This window comes from Abramis brama, assembly GCF_963993115.1.
Source record: "Abramis brama genome assembly, chromosome: 20".
Classification (NCBI taxonomy): domain Eukaryota; kingdom Metazoa; phylum Chordata; class Actinopteri; order Cypriniformes; family Leuciscidae; genus Abramis; species Abramis brama.
In genome coordinates, this window is record NC_139982.1 from 25,833,014 (window position 1) to 25,855,051 (window position 22,038).

The 22,038-nt window shown below is 35.7% G+C and overlaps 1 protein-coding gene across 1 annotated transcript; it reads right to left on the reverse strand.

The window, feature by feature from the left end:
• Positions 1–1,289: 1,289 nt before the first annotated feature.
• Positions 1,290–4,331, reverse strand: LOC311070903 (major histocompatibility complex class I-related gene protein-like). The gene is made up of 7 exons (XM_084095017.1): positions 4,174–4,331; positions 3,200–3,457; positions 2,745–3,023; positions 2,369–2,641; positions 2,169–2,282; positions 1,920–1,952; positions 1,290–1,787 (listed from the first exon to the last, which is right to left on the reverse strand). Exons 1-7 carry the CDS (start codon positions 4,238–4,240, stop codon positions 1,747–1,749), a joined length of 1,065 nt encoding a protein of 354 aa, XP_083951143.1. The 5' UTR covers positions 4,241–4,331; the 3' UTR covers positions 1,290–1,746.
• Positions 4,332–22,038: the final 17,707 nt, after the last annotated feature.

Sequence of the window (22,038 nt, forward strand, 5' to 3'; positions counted from 1 at the left end):
ACAAGGCAATCAATGTTTTCAGGATTACTAGATAGATACAGGCAGGTGAGTTTTTATCAGGGCTGAAGCTAAACTCTGCAGGACAGCGGCCCTCCAGGACCGGAGTTGCCTATCCCTGCCATAGAAGAACCATTCTGGTTCTAATTACGAATTCTAAATACGCAGTCGCAGACTCTCGAGAGTCAAAAAGGTGTTAAAAGAACCATTTAAAGGTTTCATAACATGTATTTTTATTTCTAATTTGAAGAAACAAATAGCACATTCATTAAACAGGCCAAAAACTCTTAACTCCATCTTAAAATAACACCAAACTTTAAAAGTCTAGAGTAATCAGTTTGTTTTTATTTACAATTCCATTTTATGTGCTTTTCAGGCTTACAATGATAAACTGAAAGCACATGGTTGTTCTATTTAGCTACTGTATATTGATGAACAACTCAGCATGCAAGTACACTTAAAACTTGTAGAAGCAAGCAGTGAGGTTTGATTGAGGAGACGTGTCCAAAGAAGATTCTAAGAGCTAGCAAAATTTAATTGAATTCTTTTGAAATTTTGCCTTTTGGAGCAGCTATTGGAAGCAAAAGCAGAAAAAGAAGAAAACTTTTGTCCATATTTCTGACACACTCACAACTTTGAAAATAAACTTGTTCCACCCTTGGTTAGTGAGTGTTTTGACTCAACTTTAAAGCTTTTAATATTTAGCTAGCAATAAAAATAATAATTGTCTGTTAGGCGATCTTTGCACCACAAACAGGTTTTGTCTTTCCCTTTCTCATTTGTCTGAAACCTTCCATGACTAACATTGGTCTCTACCAGAGACATAGACCATAACTATTGTCTTGCAGCAACAATTTAGTAACTGTATTTGGGATTTGGGTTACTGACAAAATTGTGTTCATTGTTTGAAGGTGTTTCTCTGCTCATGTTGTTTTGCGGGGCAAGACATTTTTATGATGCAATTTAATGTTTAATCTTCTTCAAGAGAAATTACAGCTCATTATATGAATTTTATTGTAGGCTACACAATAAAGGTGGAAGTCTTTAGTCAGTGACCTTAATGGCAGTAAGACATCAGAAACATTTGTAATAACAAAATTAACATAATATTTTAATATTAATATAACACTAAAACTAATATAAAAGTGCTATGTAGATATGTGGACATGTTTTAAACATGTCTGATCCTCCAGACAGATGTCAGTCTGTGACCGTGTGTTTTAGCAAACATTGATTTTACAGAACAAAATCTGAGATATTGGATCACTAAGATGTTTAAAACACAAACATATAAAGTATGTATCACTTTATTAATACCATCTTTGTGGTTGTATTTCTCAGAATTTACAATACAAACATGACTAAGCACAAACTTTTTATATTCCAATAATAAAATGTATGACATTAAAGGATAATATGCACAGATATTACACCATAAAAACACCAACAATTAAATTACTAAAACTATTGGTGTGCTAATGGTTATTTATATACATTTGTCTGAAACTTTTCCACAACTTTGCATTTTAGGACAACAAATCAAAGGATTTACAATGACAATTGAAGATAGTCTTGACATCATAGGCTTCATGCAATCAGTGATTTATAGTGAGGACTGTGCAGGAGCACAATTTGTGGGGAAAAAGAGAATATGATTTCTTGAAAAAAAGAAACCTTATGACACTTTGCCAGAATATATTTTGTCGGCTGTTTAAAAGACGTTTCTCCACTCAGTAGTGTTGATTTGTCTCATGACACTGACAAGGTTGATGTCACACTTTCTTCAGATGCTGAAAATTAAATTGAATGTTTAATGAGTGTACAATGAATGAAAAAAAAAGCAATCTTACTATAATTAATTTCATTTTATTCAGTGCTGTATATTTAATAATAATAAAAAAAAAACATATTAAAGTACGTACCAAAAGCAATAGAATAGCCACTTTTAATGGAATCTAAAACCCAAAAAGACGATTGGTTGATTGACTGTTCAGTACCAAGCATATACAGTACATATACATAATACATATATATATATATATATCCCGTACATTAGGGTAGCGTTAAGGGCCAGAATATAAAGTTTGTGGTGCAGTCTAAAAATCATTATTCTTATATTCAAATTCTTATTTTGCTTAAAAAATATATATATACATCAGTTCTTGTCATACCTGCACATTGTCTTTTCCATGCAATTACAGCAGCTGCCACTCCAAACACCATCAGAGCCAAAACCGTCAGAACTGAAGGAAACACTGATATAAATGGTTCCCCGTGATCATACTCTGAAACATGAATCACAGACTCTGAGATTAACTTTAATTATTTTGGTTTTGATTGTTAAATTATGTTTTCTGAAAAATCCTATTACCCAAAGTGACGTGGAGTTTGTTGTCCAGACTGAGGTGTGTGGCAGAGCAGCTGTATTTGTGTTTGTCTGCACTGATCTCCAGACTCTTCCTCATCTGGTACGTCCCGTCACCATTGGGCAGCAGATCTCCTCCAGTGATCTCATGATCAGATACAGGCTGTCCATCTCTGAACAGGGTCAGGTTGATGTGACGAGGGTAAAATCCTGTTGCCAAACAACTCACACGAGACCCAGAAGACAGTTCTTTCTGGAGGAGCCTGACTTTGGGTTTCACTGTGGAAAAAAGGTAACAGAAAAATATTATTTATATAGGCCTGAAAAATTCTAAATGTAAAAGAGAACACTTGTTATTCAGTAATTTAGCTGGTCATCGCACCTTTTCTATTGATTTGATTTCTCCTTTTTTCAAGATACCTCTTGAGTGTTTTGATGCAGAATGGTTGGTATAAATGTTCATGATTCCACTTGCTGATTTTAAGATGAATATTCAGCACTTGGGTCGAGACGTCTAAATTACCCTGGTATGTGAAGTTCTTGTCAACATAAAGCAACTCATCTGTGGTGGAGCCACTGACAGCATCTCGTGTGATCATTTGTCCCGGTTCACCATCATCTCTCAGTTCACACACAACCAGCCTCTGAAGGGCAATAACACCTTTAATGAAGAGATAAAGCTTTAAGGTAGAGTTTATTTAGAATCCTAAAACAACAACAATCATAGTGATTCATAACAATGATAAAACTTTATTATTATTATTGCCTAAAAGACTGCTTTTGTATAATTTATAAAATGTTTCTATTAATATGTCACACATTTTTGATTGTACTTACTGTAAGTTTTATTTAAATTTTTTGTTGCTACTACCAATTTTTCCGTAAAAGATGATTGTATGTTGTCACTTATTCTGACGAGAGCATTTAAATCAAACATGTCGTCTTCAGTTGTTGTATTTCCTCTTGGAATGAGAGTCTTCGTCTCTCCGTTATAGTACAGAACTGTGACATCATCCACAATCCCTACATAGCTAAATTCAGGAAATGGCGTTTGTCCTCTGATGTATGTTGCAAGCATCCACAAAGAGTGAGAGCCTGTGAAAAATAACATAAAATGGATTGAATGGATGGAAACATTTTCCAATTTATATATGAAATGTTATGATGTTTTTTATCAATCTAGTTGTTTGTCTGTGTTATTTAGTTCTATATTATTTTGTGACCTATTTTTATTTGCTGTTTGGAATTAAAATGTTTCCCATGTGTTTAATATGTTAATTTAATTAAGTACGTTTTGTAACTATATTTCTAATTTATTTTCAATATGTATACACAAGACTGTAAAAATACATATGCCTTGATCTACCGCAACTGAAAAGATAGAAGTTTTGCTTCCTCACAAAGTTCTTTATGGAATGAACAGTTGCTATGCAACCAGGAAATTTTGAAGCCATTATGTACATTTACTCACGAGTTTCGTTTACTCAGTCTTTGACTGACAAATCTGTACAAACAAAACAAAATCAAAATCTGTATATATTAAGCAGGCAGCACTAGAAAAATAAAGGTTTAAGTCTCTTAACTCAGTCAATCACATGCTTAAAAATAACATCAAATATTAAAACCTCAAATGTCTAGCTCACATAGACTATTCATATGCTTTTGTTTTCATCCAAATTTGTTTATATGCGCTTTTCAGACTTGCAATAGGCCACTGGAAGCACATTGTTGTTCTGTTTAGCTTTTGATCAACTAGGCCTTTCCATATTCCAACTTAAGTAAAATATGAAATAAGTATTTTGAAGTCTTACCTTTTGGAGCAGCCATTGGAAGTGAAAGCAGAAAAAGAAGAATGTTGTCCATATTGCTGACACACATACTGTAAGCTGTCAGTCTGCGCTCACCTGTAAATGATCAACACTGAAATAATCGACACTTGTGGGTAGTTAGAGAGTGTGTTCTCTGAACTTTTCAGCTGTTAATCTTTTGCTAGTCATGAAAAAAATGAATGCTTCTGGAATAGACACTTTACACCATAAACAGGCCTTGACTTCCCCTTTCACATTTGTCTGAAACCAGACCAGACCACTGGTAGATTTTACTGACAGTTTAAAAGAGTATGGGCCTATTTCTTCACTCATCTACTAATATGTTGCTTTGTGTCGAGACATTCAAACTTTATTGTGTTGTTTAAACATTTTCTTCAGATTTTACTTTAATGAATGTACAGTAAGAAAACTTATCTTTCTTCTTAGTTGAGATGGGTCAAGAAAAAAAAAGAAAAAAACAAGGGCAGGTAAAGTCACAAGTAAATCCAATTGATTGCGCAAGATGGCGGTAGTTGTGTTTATATGAAATCATGAAACCAGAGCGGTGTGATATATGAGAGGCATGAAAGTAGAGCTGGTTTTAGTTACCCGGATGAGTGTTACCACGACGACAGTGAATCCCTGACCGCTCGTGAGTGCAAGTAACGTTACAAAAAAAAAAAAAAAAAACCTGTCTGAATTAACTTAACTCTTATTTTAAATAAACATTTAGTTGATAAAGTTAATTTAAAACAATTACATTTACAAATCTTTCTCCAAAATGTTACAATCAGAAAATAATTGTCAGTTTTGATTTCATAAAGTGTACATTTCAGGCAAACAGAGAGAGTGAGAGCCTATGATATAACATAAAATGGAAAACAACAACACAATTAACAAAAATGTATATAAAAGTTGATACAGAAGTTACTTTAGTATTTTTTTGAGTGAAAAGGCTACTTGAATAAGAAAAAAAAAATGTAGGGAGGGACTTGATTTCATCCTCAGGAGTTGATCATAGGAAGTCAGGCGTTGGAGGCAGTTTGCAGTCAGTTGTGTATAGGACTTAACGCCATATCGTAATTACCGTAATTATGACATTACAACTTGTAAAAAGCTTTCATGTCCTCATAGAACTCTTAATTAGAACTTGTAGACTGGGAATTTTCTGAGAGTTCCGACTTGTACATGACCTCTATCAACTGACCGCTGCAGATTCATATTGCCGTTGATATTGTTGCAATAGAAACGCATAATTTCAAGTCGGAGGTGTAACGCATTACAAGTAACGCAAGTAATGTAATCAGATTACTTTTTTTCAAGTAACTAGTAAAGTAACAAAATAAAAAATACAACAAAATATCTTAGTTACTAATACTTAAGTAACTTGCATTACTCAAATAAGTTTGCTTTCCATTTATTGACTGACAGCTCTCCTGTCCCCATGTTGAGAGACATCGAAAAGAGGCGTTGTGCCTAAGCATGATGGTTACTGTAGTTCTAGAGTAAATGTGAGCATGCATCTCACTTGAACAAAAACAGACTGAGTATTCCTTAAAATAAAAAGTAATATGGAAACTGAGAATATTACCAAAACCTGCAATAATTAAATATCTTAAATTACACAAATATACTGCATGTGTTTAATCAAACTTTATTTACCAATGTCTTTGCTGCTGACCTTCGATGATCCAATTCAATACTAACAAGCAAAAATTACTTTAGATAAACATAACATTTGTGTTTCTTTCTTTCTTTCTTTCTTTCTTTCTTTCTTTCTTTCTTTCTTTCTTTCTTTCTTTCTTTTTTTAAGAGTATTGAGCGTCCTCTACTGTACAGGTGTGAATTTGTATTTCCTTCAGCTTGAGGCTTTTTCATTTCACTTTTGGTGTGAAGATTTGGCAAAAATAAAACTCACTGGCAGATGATCAGCTTTGAAATAAACCCTCATTCCACCCTTGTGTAGTTATATTAATTGTTCACTGAGCTTCACAGCTTTTAATTATTTAGCCAGTCATTAAAAAAAAAAAAAAAAAAATGTTTCTGATTGACAAACTTTGAACCACAAAAAGGACTTGACTTTCACATTTGTCAGAAACATTCATAGCATAATGATAAAACATTAAAGAAAAAAGAAAAAGTTTAAATGGAACTGAACCTGAGATATTGGATCACTAAAGATGTGCTTGCATTGGAGGATGAGATTGGGAAGTAAATGCAACATGTTCACATGGGAAAGCGGTATAAATATCCCCTGCACTGTGACTTTTAAGCCACATGCCAGATACTAACACTTCCACACAAATAAGTGAACAATGTTTTGGTCATATCATAGTGTTTGGTTCCTCTGTTTGTCTGCATGCCTGTGTTCCCTATTTAGTTTTCCTGTTTTTTACACTGATTACGCTCCTTATGTATACATATTTAAGCCCTGTGTTTCCTTAATTCCTCTGTCCTGTATTGTCAGTATTAACCTGGTTGTGTTTGATTTCTCCTGAGTTATCCCTGTGGAGATATTAAAGACAGTTTCTGTTTCTCAATTCCTTTCATCGTGCGCATTCATTGTAGCTTTTCGTAACAGAAACTCGGTGCAGGCTATTTTAGCACAAACATCTGTCAAAAAAAAAAAAATAAGATGCCAAAATAGTCTTTTGTGACATTCCGTCAGAAACCATGATCAAAACAAGAGCCTACATTAACTACAGGTTCTCGTGCAACGAGTATAAAAAATTGTTTGTGTTGACCACAATGTGTTGTATGAGGACAAAAGATAAATTAAACAGTTAGTGAAAAGACAAGCAGAACTTTAACAAATAACAAATAAGGTAGTGACTAAAAGTACTTACTTGGAGTAGAATAGCCATTTTTAAAGGAGTCTAAACAAAGGAATTAAAAAGGAATTATTGTTTTTGACAATATATTTCGAATATTTATTTTGGATTTCTCTTAAACGAAGAGTTCATCCAAAAAATGAAAAATTATGTATGTTGTTGTTTGTGTTTTCTGTAAGAGCACATTACCTAAAGTGACGTCCAGTTTGTTGTGGAGACAGTTCTTTCTTGAGGAGCCTGACATTGGGTTTCACTTGGGAAAAATGACTAATGAATATGGGAATTCATATAATGAATGATACAATACTTGTATTCACTGAAGAAACAGAATTTAGACTCCTTCCACAGCATTTTATTAATTCTTACAAGTAATATTTAGTTTTATCACCTGAGCTTGATGATCAACATTTTTGAAGGTTATAAGCACTTATTCACTTGTGAAAAAAGCCATTTTTAGGTTCAATTTTGCATTGAAAAAAATGGCTTTTTTACAGTCTCAGAAGATGGGAGAAACACAGTGGATACTTCCCTCCTCTCTTTCCTTAGGTTCTTTTCTTTTTGAGGTACTTTCTGAGACCTATTGTGCAGCATGCAGTAAACAGTAGCATAACACCATTTGTGTATCTCTAGATGTAGTGTTGTCAGTTTATCCATGCCTTGATATGTTAATGTGTTATCAATAAAATGCATTTTATCTGTAGTGGAGCCATCAAAAGCAATCTTTGTGATCAACTGCCCAGGTTTGTCATTGTCTGACACCTCACACAAATTCTGATCTGATGAACCACAGGGCTTGTTAAGATTGAGAAGAATATTCTAAACAAATACCACCCACATTTTTTCATTTCAGTTTATGTTTATTACTTTAGTAGCTTACATTTTTTATTTTATTTTTTTTAAGAAATTACAGCATTGCATGCATGATTCATGATTCATGCAAAATTTGTTTCAATGTCACTCAATATCACTCAATGTTTTCCAGTGGCACACACCTTTTGTTTTGTTCTCAAACCTTCCTGCAAGTCTTCCCAGAATGAAAGGTTACAAATTCCATAATGCCATAACGTATGTGATCAACGGTACCTCTTCGTCTTCATTCGTAGTATTGGAATGTAGCTTTTCGTCTCTGAATCATAATATCCAACTTTGATGTCATCCAACATACTATATTGAACATACTGAAAACGTTTGGTGATACTGCATCCACACCACCAGGTGTCAGCATAAGTTTTGTTTAGTAGGGAGTGAAGACGAACATTGGGGATATCTGGTTGTAAGGGCAAATTGTACTTATTTTGTAGTCTGGGAAACATTTAAAATATGTTATGAAGCTTCTGAAGAGCAGTATTAAATAAAATAAAAAAGATATTTAGCCTATGCAAAATTAGAAAAATCATCCTGTCGAATAGCCTTCTACTGTCACTGCAACAAAATACATTTGATGGGATTAAGGAGGCCTTAACATTTAAGAACAAATCAATTGAACAAATTTAGGACATAAACCATAGATTAATGATTATTGCACAACACTTTGAACATTTGTATTAATCTAGCCTTTATTAATACACAGTTAAATATCACAGAATTTCAATAAACTTTAAGATGCTGGCTTCATGCTTTCATCAAATGCTAAAAGAGATTTCTAAAAATATGTTATTTTGTGTTCCACAGAAGAAATAAAGTCATACCAGTTTGGAAAAACTTGAGAGTGAGTAAATGACAAAAAGTTTATTTTGGAAAAGTAACAGATTAATAGCAAGTGTAAAATATCATAAATAATTTTAAGAGAAATAGGTTCCATGCTTTATATGATTGAAAACACTCTTCAGAGATGACAAATGCAGTTATTTATTTTTCAACTCATAAAATATTTTGTAATGACTGGCCTATTGTAAAAAATAATAATAAACGTAACAGCGGTTGCAGCAAGAATGAAAATAGAAGAGTTAAAATAATAATAACAAACACAAAATAATACTTCTCAGGATAACAGTTCTCGGTCTCCGTCACCTGGGGGCGTTTGGGTTTCACTGTCACCTCTGCATTGCTTAGCTGGGGTTTAAAAGACACTTATGCCTATTATTGATGACTGCACTGACACTATTGGATGAGTACAAAACTTGAACTGAATTAAGCAGGATGATGATACCACTATTTTCTGCAGAGGTGCTTTATAGCCAAATCAACTTAGTTTCATAATTGATTATCTTTGAAACATTTTCACTGATATTGAACTGAATTAAATCAACATGAAGCTGACTTAAAAGGATCAGTGTAGATTTTTTCAAGTTTTGAATAATTTTGTTTTAAATTAATATAAACAAAGGAAGACATATGGAATATTCAAGCTTTTAGAGAGCAATATAGTCTATAATGTTGGTCAGTTGATCCGTTCGGACCGGAGTTTGATCCTCTGCTCAACAATATAAGAGGGAAAACACCACAAGCCATCCCAGTGCAGCGCATGGGAACGCTTTACTCTAGCGCTGTGTTCTAAGCAACAGGGGTGTCCCGGGCTCAAGATTTGCAGGATAAAAGCGGGGTAGTGACGCCGAGTGCAACTAAAAAGGTCCCATTGTCTGGTGAGGTCTGGTTGGAGAGTTACGGACAGCCCGGCTCCTAAACTGCCATTTTCTTTAGCACGCTATTCAGTGCAAATCCCGCCCTGCAGTCAATTTCACTGGTTAAGGTTAGGGTGTAGGGTTAGGGGTTAGCATTAGCTGTAGCATAGCATTGTGTAGGAAATCAGCAGTGTGATTAACATGACCAATGAAATCTTTCACAAGAACACAAGTATAGACAAGAATGCATATTAAGAAACGGCAACTGATTTATATAGATCAGTGGTGAGAATAGACGCCTCTCGCAAAAAACCCAAAAAACAAAACTCGCAATGCTCGTTCCCATTATCTCAGAGAACCAAGGTTACGTTGAGTAACCATTAACGTTCCCTTTCGATACGGTTCACTCGCATTGTGTCAGTTATCTGGCGCTTATGGGGAAATTAATCCAAGCGCAGAACAGAAGCCGCTCTGTAAGCCGACAGCTAGGGGGAACTCGACTGAGAGCCCCTAGACTAGCAGCAAAAGGAGAGGCTCAGACCCATGGTCGGAACCTGCTACAAAGACCATAAGCATCTTAAACTGACAACACCCGTGCTTGTAGAGCAGGGATGTCCAGGTTGTAAAATCTGATGAGGGTGGACGGCGAGGACCAGCCGGCGATAGAAATCCCGCTGGACCATGCCCAGGAGGCACAACCTTAGATAACAAATCAACAGACTTGTAAGCCAGTGAAATCGTGTCCACAATCCATCTGGAAAGTCTTTGCTTCGAGAATGGCAGACCATTAGTGCGGCCTCCGAGGCTGACAAACAGCTGCTCTGATTGCAGAAATTGGCTAGAGTGTTAAGTATACACCATGAGGGCCCTTACGGGACAAAGAGGGTGAGGTGCCTGCTTGTCTTCCACGAGCGGATGGGCGCGCCCACTGTCCAGCATTTCCTGAAGAAATGTGAGAACTGTCACTGTACCGAATTCAGCGGGGTCTACTTTCCGAGCTGAGCACCAGCTTGAGAAAAAGGACCATTTCTAGGCATATAGGCGCCTTGAAGAAGGGGCCCTCGCCTCTGTGATCATTCTCATGACTCCTTGGGTAAGGCCTGACGGCTTCCGTCCAGAGGCCATGCATGCAGGTTCCACAACTCCGGATGGCCATGGAGCTGCTGACATTAGCTGTACCAATTCTGGAAACCAGGGCTGGTTCTGCCAACGTGATGCCACTAGGAGGACCGCACATGCTTCTTCCCGAATTCGACTGATGACCTGTGGAAGCAGGGCCACCAGAGGGAAGGCATAAAGGCGTTTGCACAGCCACTTCAGGGCCAGCGTGTCCATTTCCTACTAGAAAAACATTCTGCAGTGGGAGTTCTCTTCCGTCGCAAAGAGATCCACATCTGCTTGACCGAAGATGGCCCCTGAGTACTGAGCGGAACTCTTTGAAGGCCAGCACTACAGCCATTATTTCTAGGCAGTTGATGTTTCAATTTGGATGATTTGATTTCAATAGGGGTCACCCATGAGCCAAAGGCTATCTTACCGTCGCACAGGGCACCCCAGGCCGCCTTGGAGGCATCTGTGACGACCACTTTCCTCCTGGAAACTGAGCCCAGCCTCTGGAACCTCTTGAGGGCCTGAATATACCCTACTTTGAAGAAGGTCGCCATGCTCCTGACTTTCAGGGCACGCTCTTGTGAGGGCCAAGCCATCATCTGAGCAGAATCAAAGACGACCTCCTGGAACAAAATTCTTTGGCTGGGAAGCAGCACGCTCTTGCCAAAATTGACCCTGAAGCCCCGCTCGTTCAGGTAACTGAGGAGCTGGGAGCATAACTCCTGTTTTGACTGGGCTATGAGAAGCCAATCATCGAGATAATCGAGTATGCAGATTGTTCTCTGATGTGGGAGAACAGCACCTGCTACAGCATTGAGAGGAGGAGAAATGCTCTTTTTGTGAAAATATAAAATTTTATTTGCTTAATTTTTATTTGCTATAACATCGGGATGTGGTTTGGATGCAAAATGGCAGGGCGGTCCCAAAACCAGCAATAATTTCAGCATTTCCAGCGCCCTGAACTGATGAAGGCACTGGTAAATGGGGATGTTTTGGGGGTGGTCTGGCCTCGGCGAAACTTAACTCCTTTCTCCTCCATCCTGAGGCCTCAGGACTGCTTCGGCAATGAGCCGCTAAGCGATGAGGATTAGCTGTTTGCCAAGCAGTCAGCTGTAGCAGAGAACTGCTGAGTCATCTTGCTTGCAGAGCGTCTTAATCCGCTGCGAGAGCACGATTCATCGGTGAGAAGAGGTGAGTGGAGAGGCTTCAGTCTTCTTAGGAGCATCGAGATGATCTTTGCGCTGAAGGAGAAAGATCTGACAAGTGGGCATTTCTGCATTTTATGCAAAACAGGCAGCCAAGCCCACCTGTTTTGGCCAGCTGAAATGCCATTTGTCTGTGAAATTAACAGACCAGAATCAACCAGGCTTCAGGTCAGATAGCTGACACAATGCGAGTGAACCGTGTTGAAAGGGAACTACAGTTGTTGTCATCAAGTTTGGAATCAGTAACCAACTACAGTTTGTAAGTAATCTACCAAGCACTGCCTGCAGACATATAATTAAAGACACAACTTTTAAGTCTTAACAAGTGATTTGTAGTGGGAGTTGTGTAGCATTAATTTAGTAACTATAATTTAATTTGAAAAATACTGTAACAGAGTGTGAGGTCTCTCAATAAATAAATAAAAATTCTTCTGACTGTTTATCCGTATATGTTATATATTTTGATTGTTTGAAGATGTTTCTCCACTCATCCATATTGTTTTGGGTCAGGATATCAAATCATTTTTTTTAGTTAGTTTCCACGGTTTCTTCAGATGCTGAAAATGAAAAATAATTCTTAGTGAATGTTCATGAGAAATTACAGCTCATGATACTGTACACAATAAAGTTGGAAGTCTTTAGTCAATAACGTTAATCTAGCAGTAAGACATCAGTAAATTTTGAAAAACAAAACTAACATAATATTTTAATATTACTTTAACAATAAAACCAATAATCAAGAAATTACAATGCTGAAACGGAACTGAACCCATGATATTGGGTATTGCTTTTTATTGGAGGAAGGGATGGGGAAGTAAATGCAAATGTTGAATGAAGTTGTACGCTCTTCAAAATGGTGGTGGGGATTCCCCCTGGGGGAAGTGCTTAGGGAAGTTCATGAGTGTATTACTGGGTCCCAATGTCCATAATATCCATCATAAATAGTATGTGAGATTAAAATAAATGTGTTCCAAAGCATATGTTGAAAAGAGTAAGCCAGAAGTCCCCGGATGGTCTACTCTTTCCAGTAGATTTTCGAAGTGTGGATCTGTGCACACTATAACGGCTAATTTTGCCCACAACCCATTACGCTCTGGAGGAGGATTCATTTCAGTATGTACTTTCTTCCCAAGAAGAGTACATACTTTTAGAGCGTAGTATGAGTAGGCGAATTGGGATGCAGCAAATGTGTTTAGTTTTACACAAGCGCCACCATACGGCGAGCGTCAGTTTTGCTACAAAAATCATGCCACATGTGAGATAGTCTACTACACTTCCACTACTACACTGTTTAACAAATAAGGAAGTAACTAGAAGTACTTACTAGATGGAGTAGAATAACCACTTGTAGATGAATCTAAACACCAAATGAAGAAATAATTCAATATTATACTATAGCTAAACAGCAAAATACTATATATAGCAAATTTATAGGCTATATATTGTCTTAAAGGAATAGTTGAAATTTACATTATGCTAAAAATTCCATTATGTTGTTCTCTAAACCCATATATATTTTTATTCTTATCATACCTGGACTTCGTCTTTTCCATGCAATTACAGCAGCTGCAGCTCCAAACACCATCATCAGAGCCAAAACCATCAGAACTGAAGGAATCACTGATTTAAATGGTTCCCCGTGATCATACTCTGAAATATGAACCACAGATTGAGATATTGACTTTAATTATTTTTGTTTTGATTGTTAAATTATGTTTTCTGAAAAATCCTATTACCCAAAGTGATGTCCAGTTTGTTGTCCAGACTGAGGTGTGTGGCAGAGCAGCTGTATTTGTGTTTGTCTGCACTGATCTCCAGACTCTTCCTCATCTGGTACGTCCCGTCACCATTGGGCAGCAGATCTCCTCCAGTGATCTCATGATCAGATACAGGCTGTCCATCTCTGAACAGGGTCAGGTTGATGTGACGAGGGTAAAATCCTGTTGCCAAACAACTCACACGAAACCCTCCAGAATCTGAGTTTGTGTTCTGAATCAGTCTGACTCGCGGTTTCACTGCAGAAGGAAACAATAAGAGAAAAATGAATAAGATAATATACCAATAAATATAAATGAAAGGGGTAACACTTTATTTTACAGTGTCCTTGTTACACGTTACATGTAGTTATAATTGCTTTATTTTTTTTAATAGTAATTACTATACATTATGCATAATTACATGCAACTAACCCTAAACCAATCCGAATCCTAACCATATAGTAAGTACATGTAGTTAATTAATATTACTCAGTACTTAAATGTATAATTCAACTGTAACAAAGACACTTTTAAATAAAGTGTAACCATGAATGGTTACTGCATGTAATTATAGTATCATTGCATTGAACTTCAGACTGATTTATTTTTTTTATTTTTTATTTTTATCAAAGAAAATACATGGATATGTACCTTTTCTGTTTACCTGAGTTCCTCTCTTTTTAAGGTAACTCTTCAGGGTTTTTATGCAGGCTGGGTAGTATATCATCTCATGGCGCCACATGGACAGTTCCAGAGAGGGTTTAATTTGTTGCGCCGTGTAATTTAAAGAACCCTGATATGTGAATTTGCCATCCAAAAAATGCAGTTCATCAATTGTAGAGCCTCTATATGCATTCTTGGTGATCATTTTTCCAGGTTTATCATTTTCAAGCTGTTCACAAAGACCCATCACCTGATAAACTACTTGACCTTGCAAAGGAAAAGAAGATATGTCAATACTTCTGCCCACAGGAACCATTCAGAAACTTGAGTCTAGCTCTTGACTATTAGACATTATAAACAAATATTTAACATTTCAGTTCATCAGGAGAATTTATGTATTTGTTACGAAAAGAAACTTTTACTTAATTTTCATATCTATAATTTAGCCAAATGGACTTACTTTTTGTGTGGTTGATGGGTCTTAGATATTGTGATCTTCCAATAAAATGAGCAATCATATAATTACTTATGGTATCGAGGTGATTTGGATCCACCACATCACCTTCATTTGTAGTATTTCCTCTTGCAACGTAGCTTCTTGCCTCAGAATCATAATATCCTACTGTGATGTCATCCAACATAAATGTGGCAGTTAATTTTGGAAATTGTGTTTCTCCTTCAATGTAAGTTAGAAGCATCCACAGAGAGTGAGAACCTGTAAAAAAATAGTAAGAAATAACAGGGGGGACAAGATCATTTTTATTAAACCATGGTCTTGTGCATTAAATGAGAGGCGGGTATGTCAGGGTTTATCTGTGTTTGTTTTTGGGTGGGTTTATCTCGTTTTTGTTCTGTGACCTATTTTTCCATTTATTTCTCATTGTTTGATTAGTCTCACAGAATCAGTTTTTATACATTGCTGTGGATAGGCATCATAACCTTTTTGCAGAGTATCATGGGTAAGACTGAGTAATTTCTGGTAAGCAACATAGTAAGAAAGGTGACAGTCATGCGATATGAATTTTTTATATATTAACACAGAATTGTAACAGACATTCAGGTTTCTTGGCTTAGTTTCGTTTTCATGGTCTCATAGCTTTTTTTTAGTAGTTCCTGTTTTCCTTTATATCAGCTCCCTCTTACCCTTTGTTGTCATGGTTACCAATGAGTTCTCATTCTGTTCAGGTGTGTGCACCTCAATATCTTTGGTATTTAAGTTCATGTGTGTTTCTCATCAGTTATCCGGTCTCATCTATAGAGACATGCGTTGATATGTTGATGTTGTGTGGTGTTCATCTGCCTTATTGTGGATATACCTGTGGATTATCATTAAAGATATTTGAATCTTATTCTTTATCTTCATGCCTTTATCTACCGAACAACACCCTTCAGTCTCACTATTTTTGCTGCATCATGAAATAAATCAGGAATCTGGTTTTGAGTTAAATAAGTGAATAAATACATTTATTAGGCACTTATAACGCGAGTTAAAAATGGCTCACTATTTTGCAGGTATTGCGTTAAAGTCACCCTTTTTATACATGCAGTTATAACTGCTTATCAACGATTTATAATGCATTTGTAAATGCATTTGCATTTGTAATAAGTTAGTCATTAGAAAACACCTTCATAAAACCCTTTTCAAATAGAAGCTTAATGTAAAGTGTTAAAACAAATTCTAAAAATTGTTGGAGCTAAATACTGCAGGACGTTGGCCCTCTAGGAGCAGGATTTGAAACCCCTGACTTAATTAAAAGAACACAAACAAGCTGTCAGTTTGTAGCATTGCAGATAAGTGTAGTAGATTATTTTTACGTTTTGAATTTATTATTATTTGTCATATGTTGAATTTAAAAAAGGAAAAGAAAAGAAAAACAGACGTTACACATTGTAAGACACAATGGGTTGTTGGGTAATCAGGTGACCACAATAAAACCACACCTAGCCTATATAATAAAGGTAGATTATTAACTAAAGATTTGAACTGTTCAAAAGCTAGAATGGGATAAAATACCATTATAGCCAACAGTTATTTCAACTTCAAAAACGGAATTATATTCATTAGGGCTTTTCACACTGTGCTTAACCCCAGGCGGGTATAAATTATGAATAATGTGAAACATGAAGCAAGAAAACACAGGATTCTTACACAGGATTTAGAATGACCCAGGGCTACAGTAATTATTTCAAGTGTGAAAAGCCCTTTTGAGTTCATTAAGGTCAAGCAACCATTTAATATCACAAATTATATGGTGTCACTGTCAAGCATGGGGCAAAAAACCCAGATTGTTTATAGGCCTATGTTTTAAAGATGTTTTGCCAATAAGAAAAGATGGATGTTTTTTATGTTTTTAGATCATTTACTGCAATACCCTTGATTTTTGGTAATTATCGCCAAAAAAAAAAGAACGAAAAAAAAGCCTCAGGACCCGGACTTGATCGAGGCTGAGGAAACTAAATCTGCAAATTTATGTCAGGTTAATTTTTTCCTGTTGGATCTTAAAAGACTTTGACACTCCAACCTTATCTGACCTATTCTTTTATAGCCCAATTCACCTGACTTCACCTTAGCTGTGACTGTCACTTTCAGTTTTTAAATCTTCCTGAATATTATTTACCAGCAACAACACAAAATGTATTTCTTGATGTCTAATACAACATATAAAAATAAAAATAAAATACTCAAGGTAACGGAAGGCATTCAAGAAAAAAGCATATAAGCAAGAAGATCGTGTTATCTGTGCTACATTAAAGTCACCTTAAATGTATACATACGTTTCATGAAATATTTTATATATCATAACACTTACCTCTTGGTGAAGCTGCTGGAAGTAAAATGATGATAATGAAAAGAATTCTGTCCATATTGGCTGAAAATTTCCAAGGAGATGTGCACTGTGTGTGCTATTGTAATGGTAGTAAACTGTACTGCCTTGTGGTGTAATTATGTTTAGATTGGTTGATAATAAGAGAAAGGTTTTATAGATCATTCACCAAGAGGAGTTTCTCCTTTTCATGTTTTTACTTTCAGCACTTTAATATGTACAACATTTAAGGATAGGCTATCACTATAGGCCTACATTATTTTATTACTATAGCCAATTACTAAAAAAAAAAAATACTTTTATTAAATATTTGTCAAAAGCTGGCCAAACTTGCTCACAAAAGATTAGGCCTACAAGTTCAGTTCAGTCTTAGAATGTTTCAGCAAGTTGTTAAGTGAGTCCCTGGCATTAGTTACAATAAGCAAAGCTGTAAGTAATGACCTAGCTAATACACAAAATAAACCAAGTTATTTTTATATATATATATATATATATATATATATATATATATATATATAAAATGGCACAAAAAAAATTAACAACATTATTAACAAAACCATATTGTATTGAATAAACAAAAATAAAGGTCAGGAAAACCTACCTTTATTTTTCCATTGATTATTCAATTCAATTCAAATTTATTTGTATAGCGATTTTCACAATACATATTGTTTCAAAGCAGCTTTACAGAAAGTGCATTTCAGAAATGTACATAGAAAAGTACAGTTAGTTGTATTAATTTAGGGCATAAACATATCGCCAGCGTCGAGTCGTCTCTTCTAGAGCCCGACCTGATATTATCGGTCGATATTAGGCATTTTCCAAACTATCTGTTTCGGCATTTATAATGGCCGATAAATGAATATTTAAAAAATAAAATAAAAGCGGACGAAACACCCTTCATGTTATGAGTGTTGGCGCTGCATAGTTTGTCCACCAGAGGGCACTCTACAAGGAAGCTCGCTAACATCAATGAGCTTGGAAATCACAACGAACTTATTCTGCCTAAATAAAGTAATGATTACTGTGTTTATAACTAGCATATCTGTAGTTCCAGTCTCTGCATTGTAAAACGTAAGTTAGGCACGCGAGGAGTGAACATTTAGACATAGAGAAAAAGTATCAAACATAGCCTGTGCATAAAAGTTAGCTTTTCTTTTACACGTGTGTGAAATCCAAGTGTGCGTTGCTGACTTCGTTTAGCCGCAGCATTAACGAGTCACATCATGTATTTAGTGCATCACTAAGTAGTAGATTTTAGGAGGCAGGCAGCAAATGATGATTGAAAATGGTTTGTTGTAGCTTGATGGAATAGATGGATAGAATTAAAAGAGTGCAGGTAAAGGGATAAGCAAGTTGACGTAATTATAAGGTAGCTTATTATAACATTGACATTTGGCAGACGCTTTTATCAAAAGCGACTTACATTGCATTTCAAGGTACACATTTACAATCTTATCAGTTCTTCACACACACACACACACACATTATTACATAATTTAATTATTACTGTCAATATTAATAATAATAGTTGACTTTTTTTTGTTCAAAGGACTTTAAGTTTCATATCTTAAGTTTGTATTTTTATACATTATATTTATCAGAACTTTAATATATTCTGTTCTGTTGTGACAATAAAACAAACAAGTTTATTTTTAAACTGCATTATCATATTATTTTAGTAAGGCTGAGGACTCTTAAATAACGACAAATAACTAATGTTAGGGAAATCTGTTCATGTTTTGTTACGCGTTTCTGGATTTTTTTATATATATATATATCGGCCGATATATCGGAATATCGGATTTTTAAATCACCAAATATTTGTATCGGTATCGGCCTTAAAAATCCTTTATCGGTTGGGCTCTAGTCTCTTTACAGGCGTCAAGTCGTCTCTTCAGGCGTCGAGTCTTCTCTTCACAGGCTTCGAGTCGTCTCTGCACGGGTGTTGGGGCATCTGTAGTTTCCATGGGAGGCTGGATACAAACTGGAGCTGACAATCTGTATTTACCTCGGGACTAGCGTCCCGAGATAACAACAGAGAAGCAGATGGGAAATAATTAGCGTAGCTGCTGTTCATAATATTAATGCATTCAATCTGATTCAACTGTAGTATAAAAGGTAAGTATTATGTGAATGCTTGGCTAAAGAGATGCGTCTTTAATCTAGTTTTAAACTGGGACAGCGAGTCTGAGCCTCGAACAATATCAGAAAGGCAATTCCACAGTTTAGGAGCTAAGTGTGAAAACGCCCTCCCTCCTTTAGTGGACTTAGATATCCTAGGTATGACCAGAAGCCTCGAATTTAGTGATCTTAAAGAGCACGATGGATTGTAGGGCGATAGAAGTTCCGTTAAATACCCAGGAGCTAAACCATTTAGGGCTTTATAGGTCATTAGTAATACTTTGTAATTGATACGGAACTTTATAGGTAACCAATGTAGAGATGATAGAATCTGTGTTATATGATCATATTTTCTTGACCTAGTAAGAACTCTAGCAGCTGCATTTTGGACTAACTGTAGCTTGTTTATTGAGGATGTAGGACAACCAGCTAATAAAGCATTACAGTAATCTAGTCTCGAGTTCATGAATGCATGAACTAACTTTTCTGCATCAGAAACTGATAGCATGTTACGTAGCTTAGCAATGTTTCTAAGGTGGAAAAAGGCTGTTCTTGTAACATATGAAATATGACTTTCGAAAGACAAGTTGCGGTCTAATATAACACCCAGGTCTTTTACTATAGTGGATAAAGTAACAGGACATCCTTCTAAATTAAAGTTGTATTGTAAGAGGTTTTGTGGGCAGTTTTTTGGGCCAATAAGTAATACCTCCGTTTTATCTGAATTTAATAGCAGAAAATTACACGTCATCCAGTATTTTATAGCTTTAACACACTCTGTCAATTTAGATAATTTAGCGTTTTCATCTGGTCGTGATGAAATATATAAATGAGTGTCATCAGCATAACAGTGGAAATTAATTCCATGTTTTCTTATAATATTACCAAGTGGCAGCATATATATTGAGAATAGCAGAGGGCCTAACACAGATCCTTGCAGCACTCCATAGTTTACTGACGTTATCTTCGATTTTTCCCCATTTAAACAGACAAAATGGTAGCGGTCTGATAAGTACGATCTAAACCAGCTTAATGCCTGTCCATGAACACCAGTGTAGTTTTGTAGTCGATTTAAGAGTATTTTGTGATCTATAGTATCGAACGCAGCACTAAGATCGAGTAAAACTAGTATTGAGATACAGCCTTGGTCAGAAGCTAGAAGCAGGTTTATTACATTTTATCATACGTATTTCAAAGTTAAGGATTCATTAGTTTGAATATAGCATTGGAACAAACACTATAATAACGATGACTTTATTTTTGACAAAACATAGGCTACCATATATATATTTAACATATGAGCAGAAATTGGCGAACAAAAGCTTATTTGATGTGGCAGTAGTCTATTTTACAGTAAAAACTATAATCTAGGCCTATCCAAAACTAGTCAACGAAATGTTGTCTTTCATATTTCGTCTGTAACATATCGTTTTTATGATATATTAGGGCATATAAATGTTTATGCAGTTTAATACGTTGCTTATACAAAGACATTTTATTTCAACATGTTTCAGTAGATTTTTACTCATCTCAGTCTAGCAATATAGTTTGGTAAAAGCTGTTCATTCATCACACACAGAAACGCGATTTAAATTTAAACAGTCTTTTTGCGGTTTATATTCCATATCGCGATTAGAACAAAGCACTTAAGAATAAAGAACTTACTATTCAATCCTCTGCTGGATCCGTTGCTCCTCAAAATGAAAATAAATAAGCACTTCTGAGGTTAATTTTCCAGGATAATTATTACGTATTATTATTAGTACACTAATCTGATTAAACTTGGTGTGTTTTATCGAGCTGATGGGCGTTCAAGGGTTTGCATGTGTTGCCTCAGATCATTTGCATTTGAATAGTGCGCGCTCTCCGTGGGCGTGGTCACATTAACATTTAATGAGCTATAATGAGTTGAAAAAAGCTGTCTAATTCTGACGAATTCGATTTAAACCATGAGGGATATAGTTTTAGGGGCAGGGGTAGGTCATTCGTACGAATTCATACGAATTGGGCAACTCGTAAAATATGTACGATTTGGACTAGTGCCATGAAGAGCACAAAAACGACAAACTCCACCCATCCTGACAAAGAGGCTATATCATCACCAGCAACCTCCTCTCTTCCAGAAACAGCAGGAACCTCAACTTCAGTGGAGAGAGAGAGAGAGAGAGAGAGAGAGAGAGAGAGAGAGAGAGCAGAAAAGTGCAAAGTGCATATCTTTCTTCCCTCCTTGAACAGTGGATAAATGTGAGTGGCTGACTGATGCGCAATTTCAAGAAGTCAAGGTGCAAAGTATACTCTTGGAAATAAAAGTTTTTGTTATGTTACTGGATATGGGATCTTGAGTTAATTTTGTTTTAAACATACAAGGTACAATACTGTGTTCTTAACATCCTTCAGAGTGAATAACATTTCTCATGATGCATTGCAAACGACCCAATCGAATCGGCAATACAATTTTAAAGTATTGAGTAGGCTATACTGACTACAAGTAAACAACTAAGTAACCTTTAAATGTAGACTATATGGGTGACTACAATCTAGAAGTCTAAAAGGAAGTCTGAAAGGAAGACAACAAATATGCAGAGAATACACAGACATGGCAATGATTTTTTTGTTTTGTTTTAATCTGTATACAAATAACATTACAGTGCTTTGGCAATAGTGCTTAACAACAAGCTTAAATGAATTAAAAGGGTTCATATTTCCTTTTCTCTTTTAATTCATTTAAGATTGTTGATGCACATTTATTTTAGAAGACATCCAAGAAAGAAAGAAAGAAAAATAGATGGCAA

Coding starts and splice junctions, on each gene's coding strand:
- LOC311070903 (XM_084095017.1), bottom strand. CDS start 4,240: ATGTGTGTCAGCAATATGGACAACATTCTTCTTTTTCTGCTTTCACTT. Junction 3,458..4,173: donor TCCAATGGCTGCTCCAAAAG/GTAAGACTTCAA, acceptor TATTTTTCACAG/GCTCTCACTCTTTGTGGATG. Junction 2,283..2,368: donor CAAACTCCACGTCACTTTGG/GTAATAGGATTT, acceptor TTCATGTTTCAG/AGTATGATCACGGGGAACCA.